At 42.9% G+C, this 21,674-nt stretch overlaps 1 protein-coding gene across 1 annotated transcript in view; it reads left to right on the top strand.

The window, feature by feature from the left end:
* The window catches only part of LAMB4 (laminin subunit beta 4), a 133,033-nt gene that overhangs the window by 62,673 nt on the left and 48,686 nt on the right, over positions 1-21,674 (top strand). The window contains 5 exon segments of the mRNA XM_081535994.1: positions 1,774-1,883; positions 4,419-4,498; positions 5,395-5,545; positions 19,617-19,776; positions 19,779-19,801. Coding sequence (XP_081392120.1) covers positions 1,774-1,883; positions 4,419-4,498; positions 5,395-5,545; positions 19,617-19,776; positions 19,779-19,801 — 524 coding nt within the window.

The following is a 21,674-nucleotide window of genomic DNA, read 5'->3' as shown; positions in this document are numbered from 1 at the left end:
TTTAAATTCTCTTCTTTTTGGATTTGATGTAAAATTTAATTTCAGGGTAATTAATTATATAGCTAAGGCAATTTCCCAGTATACCTCTCAGTACTCCAGGCACTTACCCTGGTTCACTGACTAACACTATGCCCTCCAAGAAATGGGCCAAACATTGATTTTTGTTTTGGTTTTTCTTTTGTCAAAGATTTAGTTACATATAATTCACATGCCATACAATTCACTTTTTAAAGTATACAATTCAGTGATTTGTAGTATATTCAGAGTGTATAACCATCACTACAATCAATTTTAGAAGATTTTCATTACCTTAAAGAAACTCCATACTCTTATTTCTGGTTATACCCTCAAAATTGAAAGCAGCATCTTAAAGATGATTTGCATGCCCATGTTAAGAGAAGTACTATTCACAATAGTCAAAAGGTGGGAGCAACCCAGGTATCCATTGATGAATGAACTGATAAACAAAATATGGTATGTATGCATGATGGAATATTATTCAGCCTTAAAAAGAAGGGAAAACCTGATCCATCCTATAACATGGATGAATCTTGAAGAAAGCATTTTGTTAAGTGAAATCCATAGAAACAGAACAGAGAATGGTGGTTGCCAAGGGCTTGGGGGAGGGAGGAGGAATAGAGAGATGGTATTTAACGATACAGAGTTTCAGTTTTGCAAGATGAAGAGTTCTGGAGATTGGTTGCACAACAATGTTAGTGTAGGTAGCATTATTGAACTATGTACTTAAAAATGGTGAAGATGGTAAAGTTTATGTTATATGTGTTTTACTACAAAGAAGAAAAGATACATTCTAGCTACCACCTCCCATCCCACCAGCCCTAGTCAAGCACTAATCTACTTTATGTTTCTATGTTGTTTGGTCACTAAGTCGTGTCTGACTCTCTGTGACCCCATGGACAGTAGCATGCCAGTCTCCTCTGTCATCCACTACTTCCCAGAGTTTGCTCAAATTTACGTCCATTGAGTCAGTGATGCTTCTGTTTCTATAGATTTGCCTATTGTGGACATTTCATAAAGGGGAATCATATAATGTGTGGTGTTTTGTGTCTGGCTTCTCTTACCACAATGTTTTCAAGGTTTATCTGTGTTATAGCAACTTCATATCTTTTCATTGCTAAATAATATTCCATCATTTGGATACACCACTATTTATCCACTCATCAGTTGAAGGACATGTAGGCTGTTTGCAAGCACATTAGCTTTTCCTGTAGCAGATTCAGCAGGGAAAACACCTATCTTGCTCTGGTTGCACAATTTCTTAGCCTTCACAACATGAACAGAACTCAGCAACATCTATGAGTGGAAGAGAAAGAGGAGAGAGAGAGAATGAAAAAGAAAAAAAAGTAAAGAGGCACTAAAAAAGAGGAGAGAAAGGATTATAATAGATGGCATCTGCCAGAGAGGGAGCCATTAGTAATAACCATGACGCTCAGAAACCCTTGCCCCTAATCACTTGATCCAGCCAGCATCACTTAGGAGAACTGTGCCCCACTCCCCAACATGCATGACCTCTTGGCTCCTCCTAGTTGGCACCCAGCAGAACCACATGAAGGCTCTGAAAGTGTCTGGCGTTGGCTTTCCTGGGGAAAGTTGAATGAAGTGAAATAGTGGTGCGGCCAGGCAGATAGGGAACTTGACAGGGCAGGCTGCTCAGGGTTCTCGTGGCCACGTTTTGCTCAGTGTAAGCTAATAAGAAGGTTTACCAGTGTAAAGAAGTCAAAATGAGAATGACTGTATACGATGTGCTTTCAGCCTGTGACTGCCACCCCCTTGGGAGTCTGCCACTCTTGACCTGTGATGTAGATACAGGCCAATGCTTGTGTCAGTCGTTTGCTGCCAGACTACACTGTGAAGAATGCACTGTATGTACTTGCCTCTGATTCCCCTTTTAGGGGGGCTTCCCTGGTGGCTCAGACGGTGAAAGAATCCGCCTGCAATGCGGGAGGCCTGGATTTGATCCCTGGGTTGGGAAGATCCCCTGGAGAAGGAAATAGCAACCCACTCCAGTAATCTTGCCTGGAGAATCCCCAGGGACAGTGGAGCCTGACAGAGTTACAAAGAGTCAGACACGACTGAGCACAAGATCCCCCGCTTTAGGGAGTGATGTGGTCTTCTACTGTCACGGTCTAGAAGAGACTTGGTCTTATTGATCACTTTCCTTGCCCTGTTGTATTTCAGTACTCCTGTGGTAAAATTATTTACACTGCAGAAGTCAGCAAACACTGGAAATCAGCCCCTATCTTTCTGCAGAAAGCTAGTTGTTAAACATTTACCAGCACAACGTTTACCCAATGGATCTGAACCAACCCAGACAATAGTTTTATCCACTCTTCTCCTGGAAATGCAAGCAATAGAGTGTAAGAGCAGTTATTTGCCACCATCCCCCCACCCACCGCTTGTTAAGGCCACCAGATCATGGAGGCTTTTAATATACAGTCAGTTTCCCACCCCTACCACTCCTTGCCTAAAATTATTTTTGGATGAGCTCATTAAAAAAAAAAAAATCAAGCTTAAATGTATTGTAGATTCCTGTGGGAAATAAACCCTTGGATTTTTCACAGACTCTACTACACACATGAGCATGTATGTCTCAAATTAACAAAATAAAACATGTTCCCGCCATAAGATATGTGTCATGCATTTAGAGAGTTAAAAACCCAGCTCTTTCCTTTGTCCTCCAAACTTGGCACCCCACCATGACATTTTAGAAAGAAAAAACAAAAACTTAACCTAATAAAAGAACTGTGACCTTGATGTGTCTGAAGAAATGTAGCTGATAAATAAGAAACATATGTCTGTTACAACATAGTTTGTGCTAATATTGTAAGTTGCTTTACTGAAAACACATGGGGATGAGGCAGAGGAGGAGGGAAAAGAAAGCAAGGAGAAAATATGAAAAGGGAACTCGACCACAGGACAGGTAATCTAGAAGTTTCATGTTGGAAGGTGAGCTGTGCCAAGTTCCATGACCATGAATGGGCAACACAAAAAGGAAGTGTAGAGCTAGTGAATAGGTCAACGGAGACACCACATCAGGTCATTCCAGACAAACCTTAGACTCAAGCTGACTTGCTTCTTAGCTAGTTAACTGCCATTGTTCTTGCAAAAGGAGAATAACTGAGCAGGGGCCACTATTGGGGAATCTTGTCCATCATGGCTGAGCCAAGGCATCTGCTTGGTACCCCATGCAGATCTATCGATGGTGCGCTGGGAGCTAACATTACAGGGTATGCTGCCTCGAGGGGGTTCTCCCAACCCCAGCCTGAGTAAAGCAGCTCAGTTCACATTGCTTTTGCCTAAACTGAAGTTTGGTTTGGGGAGAAAAGATTTCAAAAGCCCTTAGCTGTGTTATGTAACAAATTGTGTAAACTTTTAATGTTTAAAATAAATCTGTTTGAGTAAAACTGGACATAAAATTGTACCAAGATAACAACAAAAAATATGGATACTTAACAAACTCATTTCAAATGAGAATTCCATGCCAACCTAGATCTTAATTTCACCTAAGCTTGTTAAATAGATATCTGAGCAGGGGAGTCTTTTTCTGAGTCTTTTATAGTAAATGTCAGAATTAAGAGGTAGTTGTTTGTATCTCACCAGCTGTTTATATCGAATAAAGGTCAAGATGTTGCAATGATGAGAAAAGTCTTGAAGAAGAGAGTTGGATCTCTCACATGGGGAGAGTTTGTTATGCCAAAACAATTATTTATAAGTAAATGATTCTACTGAACGATGATAATTCATACATGATCTCACTATCAGCTGAATAATTTTTTTTTTTTTAACTCACAAACATTGCTGTAGTGTGGAAGTAAAAATCCCTAGGGGTTTTATAGTAAGGGACTCCATTGGTTTTATGCAAACAGTTGCAAGTAGGCTAGTTGAAGAATTTCTCCTGAGTGGCCTTAAACAACCCAGCTTGAAGCTAAAATTGGTGCTGTCAGAAGAACTGTGAGGTTTCTATTGCATTTCTTTTTTTTTTTTAATTGGAGTATATTTGATTTACAGTGTTGTGTTTTAGGTGTACAGCAAAGTGATTCAGTTACACCTTTATCTATTCTTTTTCAGATTCTTTTCCCATTTAGGTTTTTACAGAATATTGAATAGACTTCCCTGTGCTATGTAGTAGGTCCTTGTCGATCATCCATTGCATTTCCATTTGAAGCAAGACACAGACAACCTGCCTGTCCTCTTCATTCGAGTCCTGGGAGTAGGAGATATTTACTTTTAGAAGATCATTATCAAGGGTGTAGGCAAGCAAGCTGCTGTGTGATTGTTCAGGCCCCATGGCTGTTTACTGTTGACAGTTGACTTGTAGTGCTTTTAATATTAATGCCATACTTCAGAAAAGCAGGTATCTTCACAACTGGAATCAACTGAGTGTTTTCTGTTTGTAGGTTGGATACTGGGGACTGGAAAACCACCTCCATGGATGTTCTCCCTGCGACTGTGATATTGGAGGTGCTTATTCCAACATGTAAGTCAGTAAAATGAGTGAGTTTGGTGGCAGTATTCCTCAATCCCATTTCCATAAAATAAGTAAAAGCACACTTATTAGGACATGCTGACAGTCAGAAGTGAAGTCATTCCATGGCAGGCAAAGGGCATTGAAAAGCAGCAATCTTGAGACATTAAAGATAGCCCACTTGATTTCTTTCACTTCAGGTATTTCTGAGGCTGAGAAAACAGTTCTGTTACTTGGGAATCCCAAGGTGGTGGGAAATATCACTGCACATGTGTGACTTGACCCACCTAAAACACCAACTTTTTGTCAGCGTGTAAAGAGAGGTCCAGCATTCTCCTTTGCGCAGTTTTTAGAGGAGAAGCAGAGAGCCACTGAGGACAGAAGTGGTGACCAGGGTTTCATGGATCTGGGTTGGTTTGTCAAGATCAGGCCTGTAGAACTGAGAGAATGAACTTATGGTTACCATAAGGGGAGAATGGCTAGGGGAGGGATAGATGGGAAGTTTGGGATTGACATGAACACACCGCTGTATTTAAAATGGATAACCAACAAGAATCTAGTGTATAGCACAGGGAACTGTACTCAATATTATATAATAACCTAAACGGGAAAAGAATTTGAAAAAGAATAGATACATGTATATGTATAACTGAATGATTTTTCTGTACACTTGAAACTAGCACAACATTGTTAATCAACTGTACTCCAATATAAAATAAAAAGTTAATAAAAAGACCAGACCTGTAGATCCCATTGCCTCTCCACATCTTACCCAGGATGCCTGATTGATGGATTCAAAGAATGGACTCAAATCCAGAGGGCACTTACCCCAGCACCCCTAGGCCCTTATCTTACGCTCACCACCCCACCTCCACTTTTTTTCACAAGGTGAGTTGTTTTCCCCACAGGTGCTCACCCAAGAATGGGCAGTGTGATTGTCACCTGCACGTCACAGATCGCAGCTGCCCTGAGCCAGCGCCTGGCTATTTCTTTGCTCCTTTGAATTTCTACCTCTACGAGGCGGAGGAAGCCACGCCGCTTCAGGGACTGGCACCTTTGGTTTGTATTTCACTGACTCTCCTTACAGACTTCATCTGGGGGAGTGTAGGTAAAGACATAAAGCCCACCCTTGAGATTGTGGGCAAGATACCCGGAAAAGAGTGGTTTTGCCCACAAACATGGAGCAGAGTTGATTCTATTACAGAATTGCAGACTCTTTAAAGTCTTAAGGGCAGAGTTTGCATTCTATTTTATTTTTATATCCCCGTTCCAACATAGAAGCTGGCACAGAAGTGTGAATTGGATTAAGTTGTGATGACACAGACTTGACTGTTGCTCTTTCAGGGTACCCGTCAGATAGGGAATGTTTATTGAACGTTTCCTGGTCTGTCTCCCTGATGACACTATAACCCGTGAGAGGGAAGGGAGGGTGTGTAGTCCATCACCACTGTTGCTCTAGCGCAGAGCACTGTGATTGGTGCATAATAGAAAGCCGTGAATCTCTGCTACTGAATGAATGAATCTGGCACCAAACCAAGTGTAAGATGTGCTTACCAACCTCCTGAAGCTGATCTTGGATTAGCAGTCCTCAGTGCTGGTCGTAGGGGTGTGTGATTGAAAATGCCTCTTGGTCCCATTCATTACCTACAAGCCACAGTCCTGTGGGGGATGCCCCCTAAAAATATTTATCTCAAAGTCTTATGAGGGGGGCAAACACAAGCATCCGAACCCAACAGAGAAAAGTTAAGTTAGACTCTGATAGCACTCACATGCCTGTGACTCGCAAGAATCTGACACAGGAAAAGGCAATGTGAGGTGAACGACTTCAAGGGGAGAAGGCATACGAAAGTTGATTCTAGAGGCAGGATTTGGATGGAAAACTGGGAACTCATTCCAGGTTCCCATGACTAAGTCATTTCCTGAGATCTCTTCCTAATCTGGACATGACTGGTGGGAGGGATGAAAATACCCCTGAAGAGGCTTGGAATTTGCTCTTGTACTGACTGAAATTGGGGCAGGAAGAGGAGGCTTGCACTGTCCTGACCTCGATTCAGCATTGCGGTGAGTAGAGTCAAGATAAAACAGTCCTGTGTGTGGATTCTTCTTCATGATTTTTAGTATTGCAGGTTTATGAGGGAAACTGAAAAAACAAAAACAAAAAACACTTTGGACAGGGAATATTGATATTTAGGCTCCAACTATCATGAAATAATAGAAAAAATATACCTAATGATCTTGGTTCCTGGTTCCCGGCCCAGAGCTCCTAGAACCTTTGAGCTTTTCTAAGGGATAAGAGCACTAGGAGCATCCTTTATTCTAATGTTTGGTCTTTGACCCTGGCTGCTGACACAGAACTACTAAATCCTTTGGACTTTCCTGGGTGAGAGGAGTGTCGCTTGTCCTGATGAGGTAACTCTGGATGGCTTCAGGTCAGTGGTTGATCACCATAAAGTATTAGACACTTGAAACTTCTGGCCCCACACCCCATCCTCCAGGAAGGGAAGAGGTGAGGGAGATTGAGGTTAACGATCTATCATGTCTGCGGGCTGAAGCCTCCATACAATTCCCATAAGTACTGGGTTCAGAGAACATCCAGGTTGGTGGCCACATCGGTGTGCTGGGGGTGGTACAGCCCAGCTCCAAGGGGACAGAAGCTCCTGTGTCTGGGACTCTTCCAGTCCTCACCCTATGTACATGTACATCTGACTGTTCATCTATATCCTTTTGTCATATCCTTTATTATACAAAAAACCCAGTAAGCATAAATAAGTGATTCTCTAAGCTCTGTGAGTCATTCTAGCAAATGATCAAACCCAGGGAAAATGTCACAAGAACCGCAGTTTATAGCCAGGTGCATAATGCTGAGATCCAGGCTGATTGGCATAGAAAGGGATTAGTTAAGGTCTCTGCCCTCCAGAAGTGTTTAACCGCAACTAATACTTTCATAAATAGCTCAAGATGGGGACAGTGCCATAAAACATGAAGAGTCCGTAAGTGTTTCAGGATTTTAGAGCCATGACTGAACCTTTATGAATGGACTTCACACAGGTAGAATCATCTGGACTGAGACTTGAAACTAATTAAGCGTTTCCATTAGTGGACTAGGGGAGAAGAGAATCCAGCCATGAAAGTTCCAAGTAATAACTCAGAGGAGAAACAACGCAGGTGTATTCACAGGTAGAACAGAAAGTTTACATAGAGAAGAAGTTCAGTTCAGTTCAGTCTCTCAGTCATGTCCGATTCTTTGCGACCCCATGGACAGCAGTACGCCAGGCCTCCCTGTCCATGACCAGCTCCCGGAGTCCACCCAAACCCATGTCCATCAAGTCTGTGATGCCATCCAGCCATCTCATCCTCTGTCGTCCCCTTCTCCTCCTGCCCCCAATCCTTCCCAGCATCAGGGTCTTTTCCAGTGAGTCAGCTCTTCACATCAGATGGCCAAAGTATTGGAGTTTCAGCTTCAACATCAGTCGTTCCGATGAACACCCAGGACTGATCTCCTTTAGGATGGACTGGTTGGATCTCCTTGCAGTCCAAGGAACTCTCAAGAGTATTCTCCAACACCACAGTTCAAAAGCATCAATTCTTTGGCGCTCAGCTTTCTTTATAGTCCAACTCTCACACCCATACATGACCAGTGGAAAAACCATAGCCGTGACCAAGTACTGGAAGATAAAATTAGATTTTCCCATTAAAGAGGCTGGGCTTCCCTGGTGGCTCAGTAGTAAAGAGTCTGCCTTCAATGCTGGAGACTCGAGTTTGATCCCTGAGTCAGGATGATCCCCTGGAGAAGGAAATGACAACCTACTCCAGTATTCTTGACTGGAAAATCCCACGGACCGAGAAGCCTGGTGCACTACAGTCCATGGTGTTACAAGAGTTGGACACAACTTGGCAGCTAAATCACCACCATTAAAGAGGTTAAATTTTTAATCTTTCTGAGCAAAGGAATGACGTGATGAAGACTATCCTCTGTGTCCTCATAGACACTCTCCAGCAGGAATAGAGCCTAGATTGGAGCAGCACGACCTGCAGTAGTCCAGACAGGGATGGAGAAGGGGCCAGGTTCAGGGAGGAGAGAGGATGGAGAACGGAGACACGCAAGGACATGAATCCAAAACCCATCTTCCACATAATTGTTCTAATACTCAAATTGGAGAGCTAAGAAGAATGACAATTAGCTTTCTTGGTAGGTCTTCAAAAAGATATCTGTATATCTACAGCTACCCATCCATCCATATATCTACCTACCTGTCTATCTAATCTTTCTTAGTCTGTGCGGGCTGCTAAAAATACCATAGCCCAGATGGCTTATAAACAACATGAACTTATTTCTCACAGTTCTGAAGGCTGGGAAGTCCAAGGTCAGGGTACCTACCGACTCAATGTCTGAGACCCACTTCCTGGTTCTTAGAGGACTGTCTTTTCACTAAGTCCTCACATAACAAAGGATTTCTCTCTGGCATCTTTTATAAGGGCACTAATCCCATTCATGAGGACTCTGCCTTCATGACCTAATCACCTCCCCAAACCCCGCCTCCTAATACCATCACAATGGGGATTCGATTTCAACATAGGGGTTTAGCAGGGGTCACAAGCATTCAGTCTGTGGCAACATCGTTACTACTCAGAACGTGGTGTGCGGACCAACCATAGTGGCACCGTTTGTGGATTCATTAGACTTAGAGACTCTCAGCCCCCATCTAGACCTACTGAATCCAGTCTGCATGTTAGCAAGATCCCCAGGTGATTGGCACACAGTTTGGGAAGCACCTGACTTGTTTTCTTATAGAAATTAAACATGGCCACAAAAGTTAACATTGATTGAATTTAACATAGTATGGCGTTTAATATAGTATTCCATAATATGTTTTCTGTGTAAAATTAGTAAAATAGTTTATGATTTTGTGTTGTAAGATGAACATAATTAGGGGAAAAAATGAAGAGGACAGATAAACATAATCCTGTGAGTCCCGTCCAAAGGAGCTGACTGAACAGCCTTGTCAAGAGTCTGAACAGTGACCACCAGAATAGAGGGCTCAGGGCTTCCCACTCACAATGAACAACAAGAGCATCTCTGAAATTAAAAACTTTGTCTGTAAAACTAACAGTGAAACATCAAGCGAACATATAGGGACTTCCCTGGTGGCTCAGACAGCAAAGAATCTGCCTGCAATGCAGGAGACCCAGGTTCAATCCCTGGCTTGGGAAGATCCCTTGGAGAAGGGAATGGCTACACACTCCAGTATTCTTGCCTGGAGAATTCCATGGACAGAGCCACCTGGCAGGCTATAGTCCATGGAGTCAGAAAGAGTCGGATACAACTGAGTGATTAACACACAGGGTACAGTGAAAACTTGGAAATGAACAATTGGAGATTCTAACCATGTAGACAACTGAATGACTAGGAGATAATGTAAAAGTGAGTCCCACAAAGCCCAGGATTTTAAGGAAACTGCAGTTGCATGGATGCAATTCTGCTGTTTTAGTTTAGTTGGTGGAATTTTGCTGTCCTGATATAATCTCTTATGGAAACATTTAAAGCCAAATTGTACAGACCATGGGAACTAAGAGAAAGTGATCTGGAGGTGTCAAAATTACAACATCTAATAAATCTTTGAATCAGTATATCATGCATATTGTTAATGTTCAAAACACCATAAAACCAATAGCAAAGAAGAAATGTTTTCCCAGTTTAGAATTACACTAGTATAATAGCCCTTGAAAAGAAAACTAACACATAGCCTTATAAGCACCCAAAATTTCACATTTTCACAGAAAAACAAAAAATTTTAAGCTGCCTCCATGATTTCCTCCTGAGGCTATTAAGTGAGAATCATGATTTCCTTTAAATTATAGTAGAATCTGAAACTGTTCAACTACGGTAAAATTGAAACTGTCTTTCATTACTTAAACTACCATTTCTTTTCTTTTTAAGATATTAGCAACAGCTTTGCCTACATGTGATGTGTATTTCCAGCAACAAGGAGATGATTTCATAATTGACAAAGGAATATAATACTGAGAAAAAATCAGCAAGGCATACAAGCAGATGAACAGAATGAGGTAAACCATTTCTTCAACGTCATTGTCTATTCTTCTAGAAGCAAATAACCTGGGTAATGCACTTAGAACCATGCCTGGCTCATGTAAGTGCTCAGTCACTCCAAGCTCTTATTATCCTCAAGAATAGAGTGAAGGAAAGGAAGAAGCACACTCAAAGTAACTAGAGCCTCTGGGGAAAACTTCATTAGCTTTATTTCTCTACAGAGTGAAAACTTTGGGAAAGTAGGATTCTGGAGAGTGGAAGAGTCCGACTGTGCATTCATATTTTCTTGTCTTTTTAAAAAGGAGAGGTACAGTGCTGAGAAATGGCTGTCTTCCTAGTTGAAGACATAGGACATGTTGGTGTCCCTGGGGATGCTGTGTGACTATGCTCTTGATTCTGAAATGGCTATAGTTGATCAGTGCTGGAGTGAGTGTCAGGGTAATGCTGCCTCCTCAGGGCCCTGCCTCCAATAGCTTCTGCAGGCTAGAGGAGACCAGAAAACCCTGTGACCATTCAACTACTATTTAATTGAAGGCAGGATAACTTTAGGTCTGTTTGTTCATTCGTTATGCTGGGGTCTTCACTGAGCATTCCTGTGTGTTTGCATGAAGGGACATGTTGGAATAGCAAAAGAAAGCAGATGTTGTCTGTCCTGTTCATACAACCAGCACTTGAAACAGTTCTTTATGCCTAAGAGATTTTTCTTGATTGAAAGAATGGAAACAGAAATACCTAGACATAGAGAGTGCCCTTGAGATTTTTGTGGAAGAAATGAGGCATGTACACAAACAATGAATGCATTTCAGGGTGGGGTGCGTGAAGAGGTGCACAAAACATGTTACGAATTTCCTTTAAGGAAAACCACCTCCAGCCGAGAGGATCAGAGAAGGCTTCATGAGTGGTGGTCCTCCGTTCAGGCCCATGTATACATCAAAGCAGTTTTGCTCTTCTATTTGTCTCTGTCCCCATGCCACCTGTCCATAAAGCCTTGTCTGACTCCAGGCATCTCAATCTGAAGTCCACCTGAAAAAGAAGGGTTGCGAGTGCCCTTGTTTGCAGTGGCACAGGTCAGTGAACTTCCCGATTTTACTGCACAGAAGTATCACCCAGGGAATTTGTTTAGAATGCATATGCTAGGGCCTTCCATTTGAGATGCTGAATCGGGGAATCTGACTAGTGTCATGAAACCTGCATATTTTTTCAAGTAACTCCATAGCCACGTTGGACTGCTATATTGGATAGTGCAGATATGGAACATTTTCATTGTTGCAAGAAGTTCAATTAGACAGTGTTGCTCTAGAGCAGTGAGGCTCAATTTGGAACCTGCAGAGACTTTAGGAAAACAGATACATTTTGTGATCTTCAACTGGATTTAGATATTTGAGATGTTTGGCATAATGGTTTTTTTAATAATACTTTTTGGATCATTTGGGGGAAAAAAAGAAATCTGCATGTTTACCAAGCACCCCTAGTAATATGAGTGATCCCTGGAAGCACTTTGAGAAACACTGTTGTAAGCAGCCACAGACTCCTCTTCTGACTCTCACCCGAAACAACTACTTCTGTATTACTCACTTGGAAAACTTGTAGTCATCCCTTAAGACCTAATTCAGATATATCTCTCTGTGATATTCACTACCCTAACATCTGGACATAAGTAATTGTTTCCATCTCTAGGTCCCATAGATCAGTAATTTTCAAAGGGCAGGTCATGCCTGTTGGTAAGTAGGTCATGAAATCAATTGACTGGATCAACTTAGTAGAACAGAAGACTATAAAGCAAGGGCATATTTTTTGGTGAAACTTCTGGTTTTACATAAGTGTGTGTGTGCATATACGTACATCCTTAATCCCTGTCTTAGGATGGGTTCCTTAGAAACAGAGACTGCAACAGAGATCTAAGTACATGTGCTTTATCGAAGGAGTGCTCATCAGGAGAAACTTGTCAGGAAGGAGGGCAGGAGGCTGGGGAGTGGGAAAAGTGAGGCAAGGATGGCATCTGGGTAGTCTAGCCTTGCCTGCTTCCCTGGGGAAACTCTGAAACATACATTGCACCACAGAGTTGTCCTCCATTGAGACCTCGGGGCTGGCCTGTTGTATTCTTATGTCAGGCAGTCATGGCTACAAACTGCCAGGGCAGTCCCAGATCACCTCCCAAGTGAGGCAGCTCCCTTCAGCCAAGGGCAGTTCTCAAAAGAAGGGAGCAGTGGTGAGACATAGCAGCTAACAGTCCCAGGAATTTGTGGCAAGATAGAGCGGTCCAGTAAAGGGAACCAGACAGTACTCTAACAGCATCAATTCCAGCCCACTCCTGGCATGCTCAGACCCATGGGCAGGGCCAGGGCAAAATAGAAATTAAATGCAGAGCCCCCTAATTGAGAAATTAGGGGGACTCCCCTTGCGGTCCAGTAGTTAGGACTCCATCCTTTTACTGCAGGGTGTATGGGTTTGATCCCTGACAGGGAAACTAAGATCCCGAATAATGCACAGCCAAAATAAAAAACAGGGAAAGGGCTCCCTGAAGATAGTAAAATATAAATTTACTTTCTTCCATAGTCTCTGTCTCTCAACTTGTCAAAATATTTTAAATGCTGTTTAATGTCATTCTAAGTAAAGAAATATTAAAAATTTTAATTATTAGTATGAATTATACTATTCATCTCCATAGCATGCAATGCCAATTTTAATTGCAAACATAAGAGCACTTAATTCATACACATAATCATTGAAATTACACAACTTTTATTTTGGAGTCATATGTGTATGTATGTATGTATGTATAGGAGAAGGAAATGGCAACCCACTCCAGTAATCTTGCCTGGAAAATCCCATGGAGAGAGGAGCCTAGCGGGCTATAGTCCATGGAGTTGCAAAAGAGTCAGACACGCTAGTGACTAAACCATCACCATGCACATATATTTTATTCTTCCTAGAACAATGAGAATGCTGCACAAAACTAACTCAGCTGTTATTTCATGTCTTAGTATGTGTTTGACCAACAATACCTTCAGCTTATTGGTGAGTAAAGAGGGCCTGAAAGGAAAAGAAACTCTGAGCTGCCTATTGTCCTCTTTCCTTCTAGTTATCATTTTCAGTGTAAGTAGTTGGCTGACACAAGGAAATAACATGAATAATGTGTTTCTTAAAATGTCATTCCCTTTCTGCTTTCGAAGAAATTTCTGGTTGGAACAGAAAGTGCAGCTTCTTGGAGCTGCTGGCACCCCTGCTTACTTAGTCATAGATGTAACGCACTTACTTTGTACTACCTCTGAGTCTCACTGAATGCCTAAGCGTAGTAGGTCCACTTGAATGCCATGCTCATGGGCATTGTGTGCCCTGCATGCGAATGGGGCAGCAAGGAGGCAGACATACACTGTGCATATATCTTCTGTCTTTGTGCATGCTCCATGGTCCCAAGACATTTCACTTAGGAAACAACTTCTTAAATCTTAATTATTTCAAGATGATGAGAGCAGAGCATTAAATCCAGCATGGGGTCCTTCTAAGCGTGGAGTCCCATGCAGCAGCACAGGCTATATGCCCGTGAAGCTGACTCTACCCGTTTGCTTCTTAAGCTCACTCCATGCAGGAATGTAACCATCTAGCAGCTTTAAAGTGGTGGAATTCTTTGTCCCTACCCAAGAATTAAGACATCTAATCCCATAGAACCTGGAGTTGCCGGCACAAGACATTCATGGTCACTGGAAATGACAGTGAATTTGGATACTTCCACTTCATTCCTGTGCTTTCTCCCTCCTGGGGACATAGCATCACATAAAGACCATTGGTTTATGTACTCCTTAAACAGCCTCTAGAAGAAAACTTCCCCATCTCATAGCATGTAATTTCCAAGCCAGTGGAGCTGATGGATCTTTTCGGGGCCCCATCCCACTGCTATCTCAAGTTAGCATCTTCTGGATGCCATGGTTTGTGTAGGAACAGTGAATCCCAAAGCCACATGACCACTGATAGACTTTTACTGTAAAGTGGATCCTTTGGGCTGAGGAAGCTGTGTTTTCCCACATTGGTAAAATAGACATTCTGTGAGCCATCAGAGAGTAGGGGAGCTGACCAGGGCCATAGAGTGTCTGATTCTCACTGATGTTATGGGAGACCACATAACATTGCCATAGACCAAGGAATCCTCTTCACTATCCTTCAAGATAGAGGATCAGTATGATATTTTATAGAACATCTGGTTGGTCCAGATTCTTTTGGACTATGCTGTTACAGCAAGCAAGAGAATTAACAACTTTGGGGCAAGACTAAATATATACAATACACACTACTGCCCATCCCAAGCAAATACAAATTGTTTCTCTTCCTTTTCATTTCAGTAGCTGCATATTACATACCAGAGTATATACTCTGGTGTTGATACACTCTGATCATGATATTCCATCCATCATAATGTCTGCAAGTGAGGCTGCAATTTGGTTACATTTGTATTAAATTTGTAATGCGGATGTGATATGGGACCCACCAAGTTTTGAGAGTGGTGCTTTGAGGACGCCTCTGATTTGCAATATTGGTTTTTATTTACTGTCTTGGCTTGGTGTGTGCGATGGGCAATGGAGGGTGGGCATTTCTCAAGCTTTTATTCGACATTTCCTACCATAAGAGCACTAACCTTACAGATCGTAGAATCAATGCCAACTGCTGCTGCTGCTGCTGCTGCTAAGTCACTTCAGTCATGTCCGACTCTCTGCAACCCCATAGACAGCAGCCCACCAGGCTCTTCTGTCCCTGGGATTCTCCAGGCAAGAATAGTGGAGTGGGTTGCCATTTCCTTCTCCAATGCATGAAAGTGAAAAGTGAAAGTGAAGTTGCTCAGCCGTGTCCAACTCTCTGCGACCGACCCCATGGACTGTAGCCCACCAGGTTCCTCCATCCACCGAATTTTCCAGGCAAGAGTGCTGGAGTGGGTTGCCATTTCCTTCTCCATGCCAACTGCTAAGCAGGTACATTCCAACAGTTCAGCTTTCTGTTGATTCATACTTGATCACTTTTTTAAAAAGCTCTTCAATTTATTTTTTAAAACTTCATTTATTTATTTTTGGCTGCACTGGGTTTTCATTGCTGTGTACAGGCTTTCTCTAGTTGCAGCAAGCAGAGGCTACTCTCCAGTTGCAGTGCACAGGATTCTCATTGCAGTGGCTTCTCTTGTTGCGGAGCACAGGCTCTAGGTCCACGGGCTTCAGTAGTTGAGGCACGCGAGCTTAGTTGCCCCATGGCATGTGGAATCTTCCCTGACCAAGGACTGAACCTGGGTCCCCTGCATTGGCAGGAAGATTTTTAACCACTGGACCACTAGGGAAGTCCCTTGATCACTTTCGATTATATATATTATGCAATATTTTGTTGACTGCTCATCTGTCCTGCTTCTAGGAACATCATGTTCTACTAATCATCTTCATAGAAGATTCCCATAGGTCAGGCCACCTTGTCTCCTATTCCAACTTTGCTACGCATTATATTTATACTCATCTTGCTTTTGAGAGTTAAATGTTCCCCAGCCTTTGATAGTCTGTGATTGTGTCCTCTGCACTGCTACTAAGGAGCTCAGATTTGTGATGTTTTGTCCTACCACCCTACAGAGGGTACCCAATCCTCAGCTTCTCAGTGATCCTGGTGGCCCCCTCACCAGTTCATTCCTCACTGCCTTGATAAATGGAGCATAGCCAGTAGATGGGTTTTCCAGCCTTGGACTTTACATCTATTCTAGCACCCCTAGTTCTTTGAGCCTGGTAACCCATCCTCCCTAGCCTGCTACAGCAGTTCTGGCAGCTCTGCTTCATTACTCTGAACCAGAGCTTTTGCCAAGCTTCTAAGAACTACTCCAGCAACATATTAGATTCATCTCACAGAGCTCCAGGGCCCTTGCCAAGCAGCTAAATCCTATATCATCAGTGACCCCAAACAAACAAGCTCTCCTTACCTGGCTTCATAGTCTGCCCCCTTGGTCTGGCACCCCTCATGATCCATGCCCAGCCATCCTCTCCCAGTTGCTACTGGCTTGTGTTACGCAGGTCTCTCTAGGAGATCCAGCACACCATGCTGCAATTTGACCCTGATTATTAGGCAAGTACTCACGGGGGCAGATCCTGAGGAATATACGTGTTTTCTTTTAAGGCACCTGCATCATTTGAGATTTGTGGATAGTCTTCAAATGAGGCAGATTGGGGGAGGGCTCTTTTCTAATAAGGGTGAGTGGACTACATACATAGTCCAAGAGTGCTCAGGAGAACCTCAGGTTCATGATTCTCATGTACATCACTCATGTCTCAAGAACCCCCTGATTCCCTGCGAAGGGAGGCTCTGACTTTGGCATAGGTGACTTACCCAGGCTGAGAAGTGAGCCTTCCCTGAAGTTCCACAACTTTTCCAATTAAGTATCATGCTTGGTCTTGGATTTTTCCCACCCTCTCACTAAAAGAGATGAGAGTCTCTTTGTTTTTGTTTTTGTTTTTTTTTTGGTTGTGCTGCGCAGCATGTGGGGCCTTAGTTCCCTAACCAGGGATCAACCCCAAGCCCCCTGCATTGGAAGTGCAGGGTCTTAACCATGGTCCACTGGGGAAGTCCCAAGAGTCTCTTTAAATGCTGCCAAGGAGCCCTTCTGATTCTCACTGCTGCGGCTGTTGCTAAGTCGCGTCAGTTGTGTCCGACTCTGTGCAACCCCACAGGCGGCAGCCCACCAGGCGCCCCCATCCCTGGGATTCTCCAGGCAAGAACACTGGAGTGCGTTGCCATTTCCTTCTCCAATGCATGAAAGTGAAAAGTGAAAGTGAAGTTGCTCAGTCGTGTCTGACTCTTCGCAACCCCATGGACTGCAGCCTACCAGGCTCCTCCATCCATGGGATTTTCCAGGCAAGAGTACTGGAGTGGGGTGCCATTGCCTTCTCTGTCTGATTCTCACACTTGACTGTAAACTGCCCTGAGGCTTCCATCTTCATCAAATGTACCAATGACAACCAGTAGTAGCCATCCAGGCCCACAGTCCTTATAACCCATATCTGTTGATGCCAGAAATATTGCTCGTGTCAGTGCCTCCCCTCCCCTCTTTATCCTGTCCCAGTTCGCCCCAGATGACAGTTTTAGCAATGGCTCTGCTGCTCCACAAGGGTCATCAACACATGTTACCCACTGAGGTCCTCGTTGCCACCTGAACAGCAAATTATTCCCCTCCAGGAATGCATCTTCTAGTCTACTTTTAGGTACACTGTCTGCTACCAACTATTTCAGGTCAGGGGCCCTAGAAATGGAGCCTGAGACTGGGGTCATGTGCAAGTGATTTACAAAGACAATCTTCTTTGGGAAAACTCTTTAAGGGAATGAAGGAAATAAGACGGAGGAGGAGAAAGAGTCAGAGGTGGTCTCAGGCAAAACAAACCTTGGATTGACCCATAAAGAAAGTCAGAAGCATAAAGTGCAGATAAAGTTTCCCTACCTCTTGAGACCACAGGGCCAGCCTTTTATACCCTATCAGGCAGTCATTGGTGGCTTCCTCGGTGGCTCAGAGAGTAAAGAATCTGCCTGCAATGCAGGAGACCTGGGTTCAATTCCTTGGTTGGGAAGATCCCCTGGAGAAGGAAATGGCAACCCACTCCAGTATTCTTGGCTGGAAAATCCCATGGACAGAGGAGCCTGGCCGGCTACAGTCCATGGGGTCGTAAAAAGTTGGACATGACTGAGCGACTAACACACAGGCAGTCATTGGCTGTGAGCTACCCTAGGCATAGGGGTGGGCATGTGAGAGCACAGTTCTCCAGAGAAGGGGGCAAGTGTGAGCTTTTAGAAGTCACACTTATACAACAAATGGGGGATGGGTGTACCAACTAAGTAAAAGGAATCCCATGGGGCACCTACACTGTCTGCTGCAATTTCCAAAATACTTTTAGAAATTTTATTATTTTACTATTTTTTTAATATTTTTATTTATTTGACTGCTCCAGGTCTTAGAACAGGTTCTTTAGTTGCAGCATGTGAACTCTTAGTTACGGCATGTAGGATCTAATTGCCCCACCCAGGGATCGAACCCAGGCCCCCCTGCATTGGAAGCACAGAGTCTTAGCCAGTGAACCACCAGGGATGTCCCCAGAGTACTTTTTTAAAGTTTGAAAATGTTGCAGAGATGAGTTTACACACACCTCCATCTCATTTCTTATTTACCTTAAACTCCTCTGTGGCAGGGATTCTAGTCTATTCACCTTTGCATCTGATTCAGAGGCTGGGATTGAATTGTTACTAAATGAACATTTGTCAAGTGAAGAGCAGTTTGTGGTAGATCACAGAGCAACTTGAACTTCAGGCTAAGTAATTTGGGCGTGAGGTTGTTGGCAGTGAGAATGCGTTTGAAATGCTCATTGGCAGCAGTGTGTGGTATGTATTGGACTAGAGGGATCAGAGAGAATAGCCAAGAGACTGTTGCAGTAACACAGGCAAAAAGTAAGAAAGAGGCAGAATTCCAGTGGAGGCTGGAAGTGTTGAGAGGCAGATGCAAAAGTCATCAAGGAAGTATTATCTACAGGGTCCAGATGGTCCCAGGCTGACATCCAGCATCGAGACCAGCAGGGCTGCTAATCAACCAAGCGTGTGAGCAGTTTTGTACTCATGTGCCCCCAAGCAGATGGGAGAAGATCATTTCTCACATTTGCATGAAAGAAGTATCTAGAAAAAACAAATCCATGTGGTTTTTTCATTGTCACGCACAATTAGGCAAAATCCATGAAGTAGGCATGGGAATATTTTCTTTCCCTCCATATTTTGGCCAGAACTCCATAGTCATATCTGAGAAAAGCCAAGGTCACCAATGTGGAATCACTAGTTTATGACACATGGGGTACTTCATGTGCTGGCCAGTGATCTTGCTTTCCAAGTGATCATTCTATACAGTAACATATGTTCCACAGCTGCAGAATCAGCACTTCATTCTCCATGGTATTCTGGAATGTGTCCTGGTTGGAATAATTTATCCGGGACTCAGATGGATCACATACACATCAAGAAATACATGAGGTTTTTAATTTTCTCTTCCAACCCTTCACTCTAGGCAAAGTTGTGTTCATTCCTCTCCTATTTTAGGGCTCGGTGACTTCTGACCAACTGCCTGCTGTTTCCATCTTTCTCCAAGAGCCAGTTCCTGGGATGCCTGTTACATGGACAGGATCTGGATTTGCCAGGGTTCTCCCTGGGGCCGGTTTGAGATTTGCTGTGGGGAACATCCCTGTCCCCATGGATTTCACATTGCCATTCGCTATGAAACTCAGGTATCCTTCAAGTCCCCTTCTGTGGTGGTGGTTCCAAGCTGAATGAAATATATTCTCAAGCTGTGTTTCCATTCCAGTCTTGCCTAGGTTCATCATAACAGGATTTGCAGAAAGCTGAACATCTGGAGAGCATTGTAAACCAAAGGGTTTCCTGAAGATATTAAAGCAACACAGGGAGCCATATGTACACACATCTTATTCCGTGGAGAGAAACTAAAGCCGGAGCTATAGATTTAAGATACTAGGTCTAGGGAAGTGGTGATGAAATGGTTGTATAAGAATAATAAATAACTAAAATAATGCAAATCCTGCCCTCCTAGGACATTTTTCCCCCTAAACGTGTAATAAGCAACATATGTGCAGAGATTTAGACTCATGGGGATGCAGAAGAGGCATTTATTTGCACTTGGATTTTACCAGGAGACAAAAGAAAAGCTCAAACCAACCTGGTCCTCTTGCCTCCTGCCTTTTGAGAAATATCTAAGAAAGAAGAGAAACCAAATTAGAAAAATACTTGATCTAGAGTTTTCTTTGCATAATCTTTTCTTTGGTGGTCTGAAACTCCATAGACCATCTCCCCTGAAAAATATTTTATGTGACTGGGAGTGGTCTCAGAGCCCCCAGAGCCCCTCTGGGGACCACAATCTGGAAGGGCTGATTGTCTGTTATATGACCAGAGTGGATGATCTGCTTTGAAACTCTTAATATGACATACTTCTTAATTTCTCACTTAACAAATTAAAAGCAAGGGACTTGAAGGCACTTTGACCTGGTGAGTATGACAAGAATGTCATTGTTTAAAAAGATACGTGTATATAAACTTGTATGTATAAATATATATAAATTTTTATATAGATCATATCTCTGACAGCTTTAAAAAGCTTTTCCAGATTGTGAGACTTCTAGAGTTTAGGTAATTAGCATATATGCACTCTCTCTCTCTCTCTCTCTCTCTATCTATCTATCTATCTATCTATATATATATATATATATGTGGAGAAGGCAATGGCACCCCACTCCGGTACTCTTGCCTGGAGAATCCCATGGACTGAGGAGTCTGGTGGGCTGCAGTCCATGGGGTCGCTACAAGTCGGACACGACTGAGCGATTTCACTTTCACTTTCCACTTTCATGCATTGGAGAAGGAAATGGGAACCCACTCCAGTGTTCTTGCCTGGAGAATCCCAGGGACGGGGGAGCCTGGTGGGCTGCCGTCTATGGGGTCGCACAGAGTCAGACACGACTGAAGTGACTTAGTAGTAGTAGTAAATATATCTGGTAATATAATATTAAATAATATAAATTTATATAAGACTATTTATGCAATAGTATGAAAGAAACATATATTCTATTGTGAAAGATTCCTTTTTTCCCTTTGTGTTGTGATCCAAGAACATGATGAATTAATTGACTCTTTGGAAGACAGATGTTAAAGGTTGGACCTTCAGGGGATGTTTAGGGAGTTTGAGATGGACATGTACACACAGCTGTATTTAAAATGGAAGACCAACAGGGTCCTACTGTTGAGCACAGGGAACTCTGCTCAATGTTATGTGGCAGCCTGGATTGGAGGGGAGTTTGGGGGAGAATGGATACATGTATATGTATGACTGAGTCCCTTCACTGTTCACCTGAAACTATCACTACATTGTTTGTTAACTGGCTATATCCCAATACAAAATAAAAAGTTAAAAAAAGAATAAAAGATTAGACCTTCAGGAGTCCCAGGGATTTTCCAGACCCAGGAATTACATCTATGGATATAAACAATATTTTTTCTACCGGGATCATAATTCAAATACCAGAAAGTTAGGCCTGAGGGTGACTCCCTTCTCACAAATGCAAAACTCCATTTTCCAAGCAGACTTTGGGT

The sequence above is a fragment of the Giraffa tippelskirchi genome, chromosome 10 (genome assembly GCF_054371585.1).
Source record: "Giraffa tippelskirchi isolate mGirTip1 chromosome 10, T2T-mGirTip1v1.2.pri, whole genome shotgun sequence".
Lineage (NCBI taxonomy): Eukaryota > Metazoa > Chordata > Mammalia > Artiodactyla > Giraffidae > Giraffa > Giraffa tippelskirchi.
Note: the sequence above shows the minus strand (reverse complement) of the source record. Positions and strands in the feature narration are given on the sequence as shown.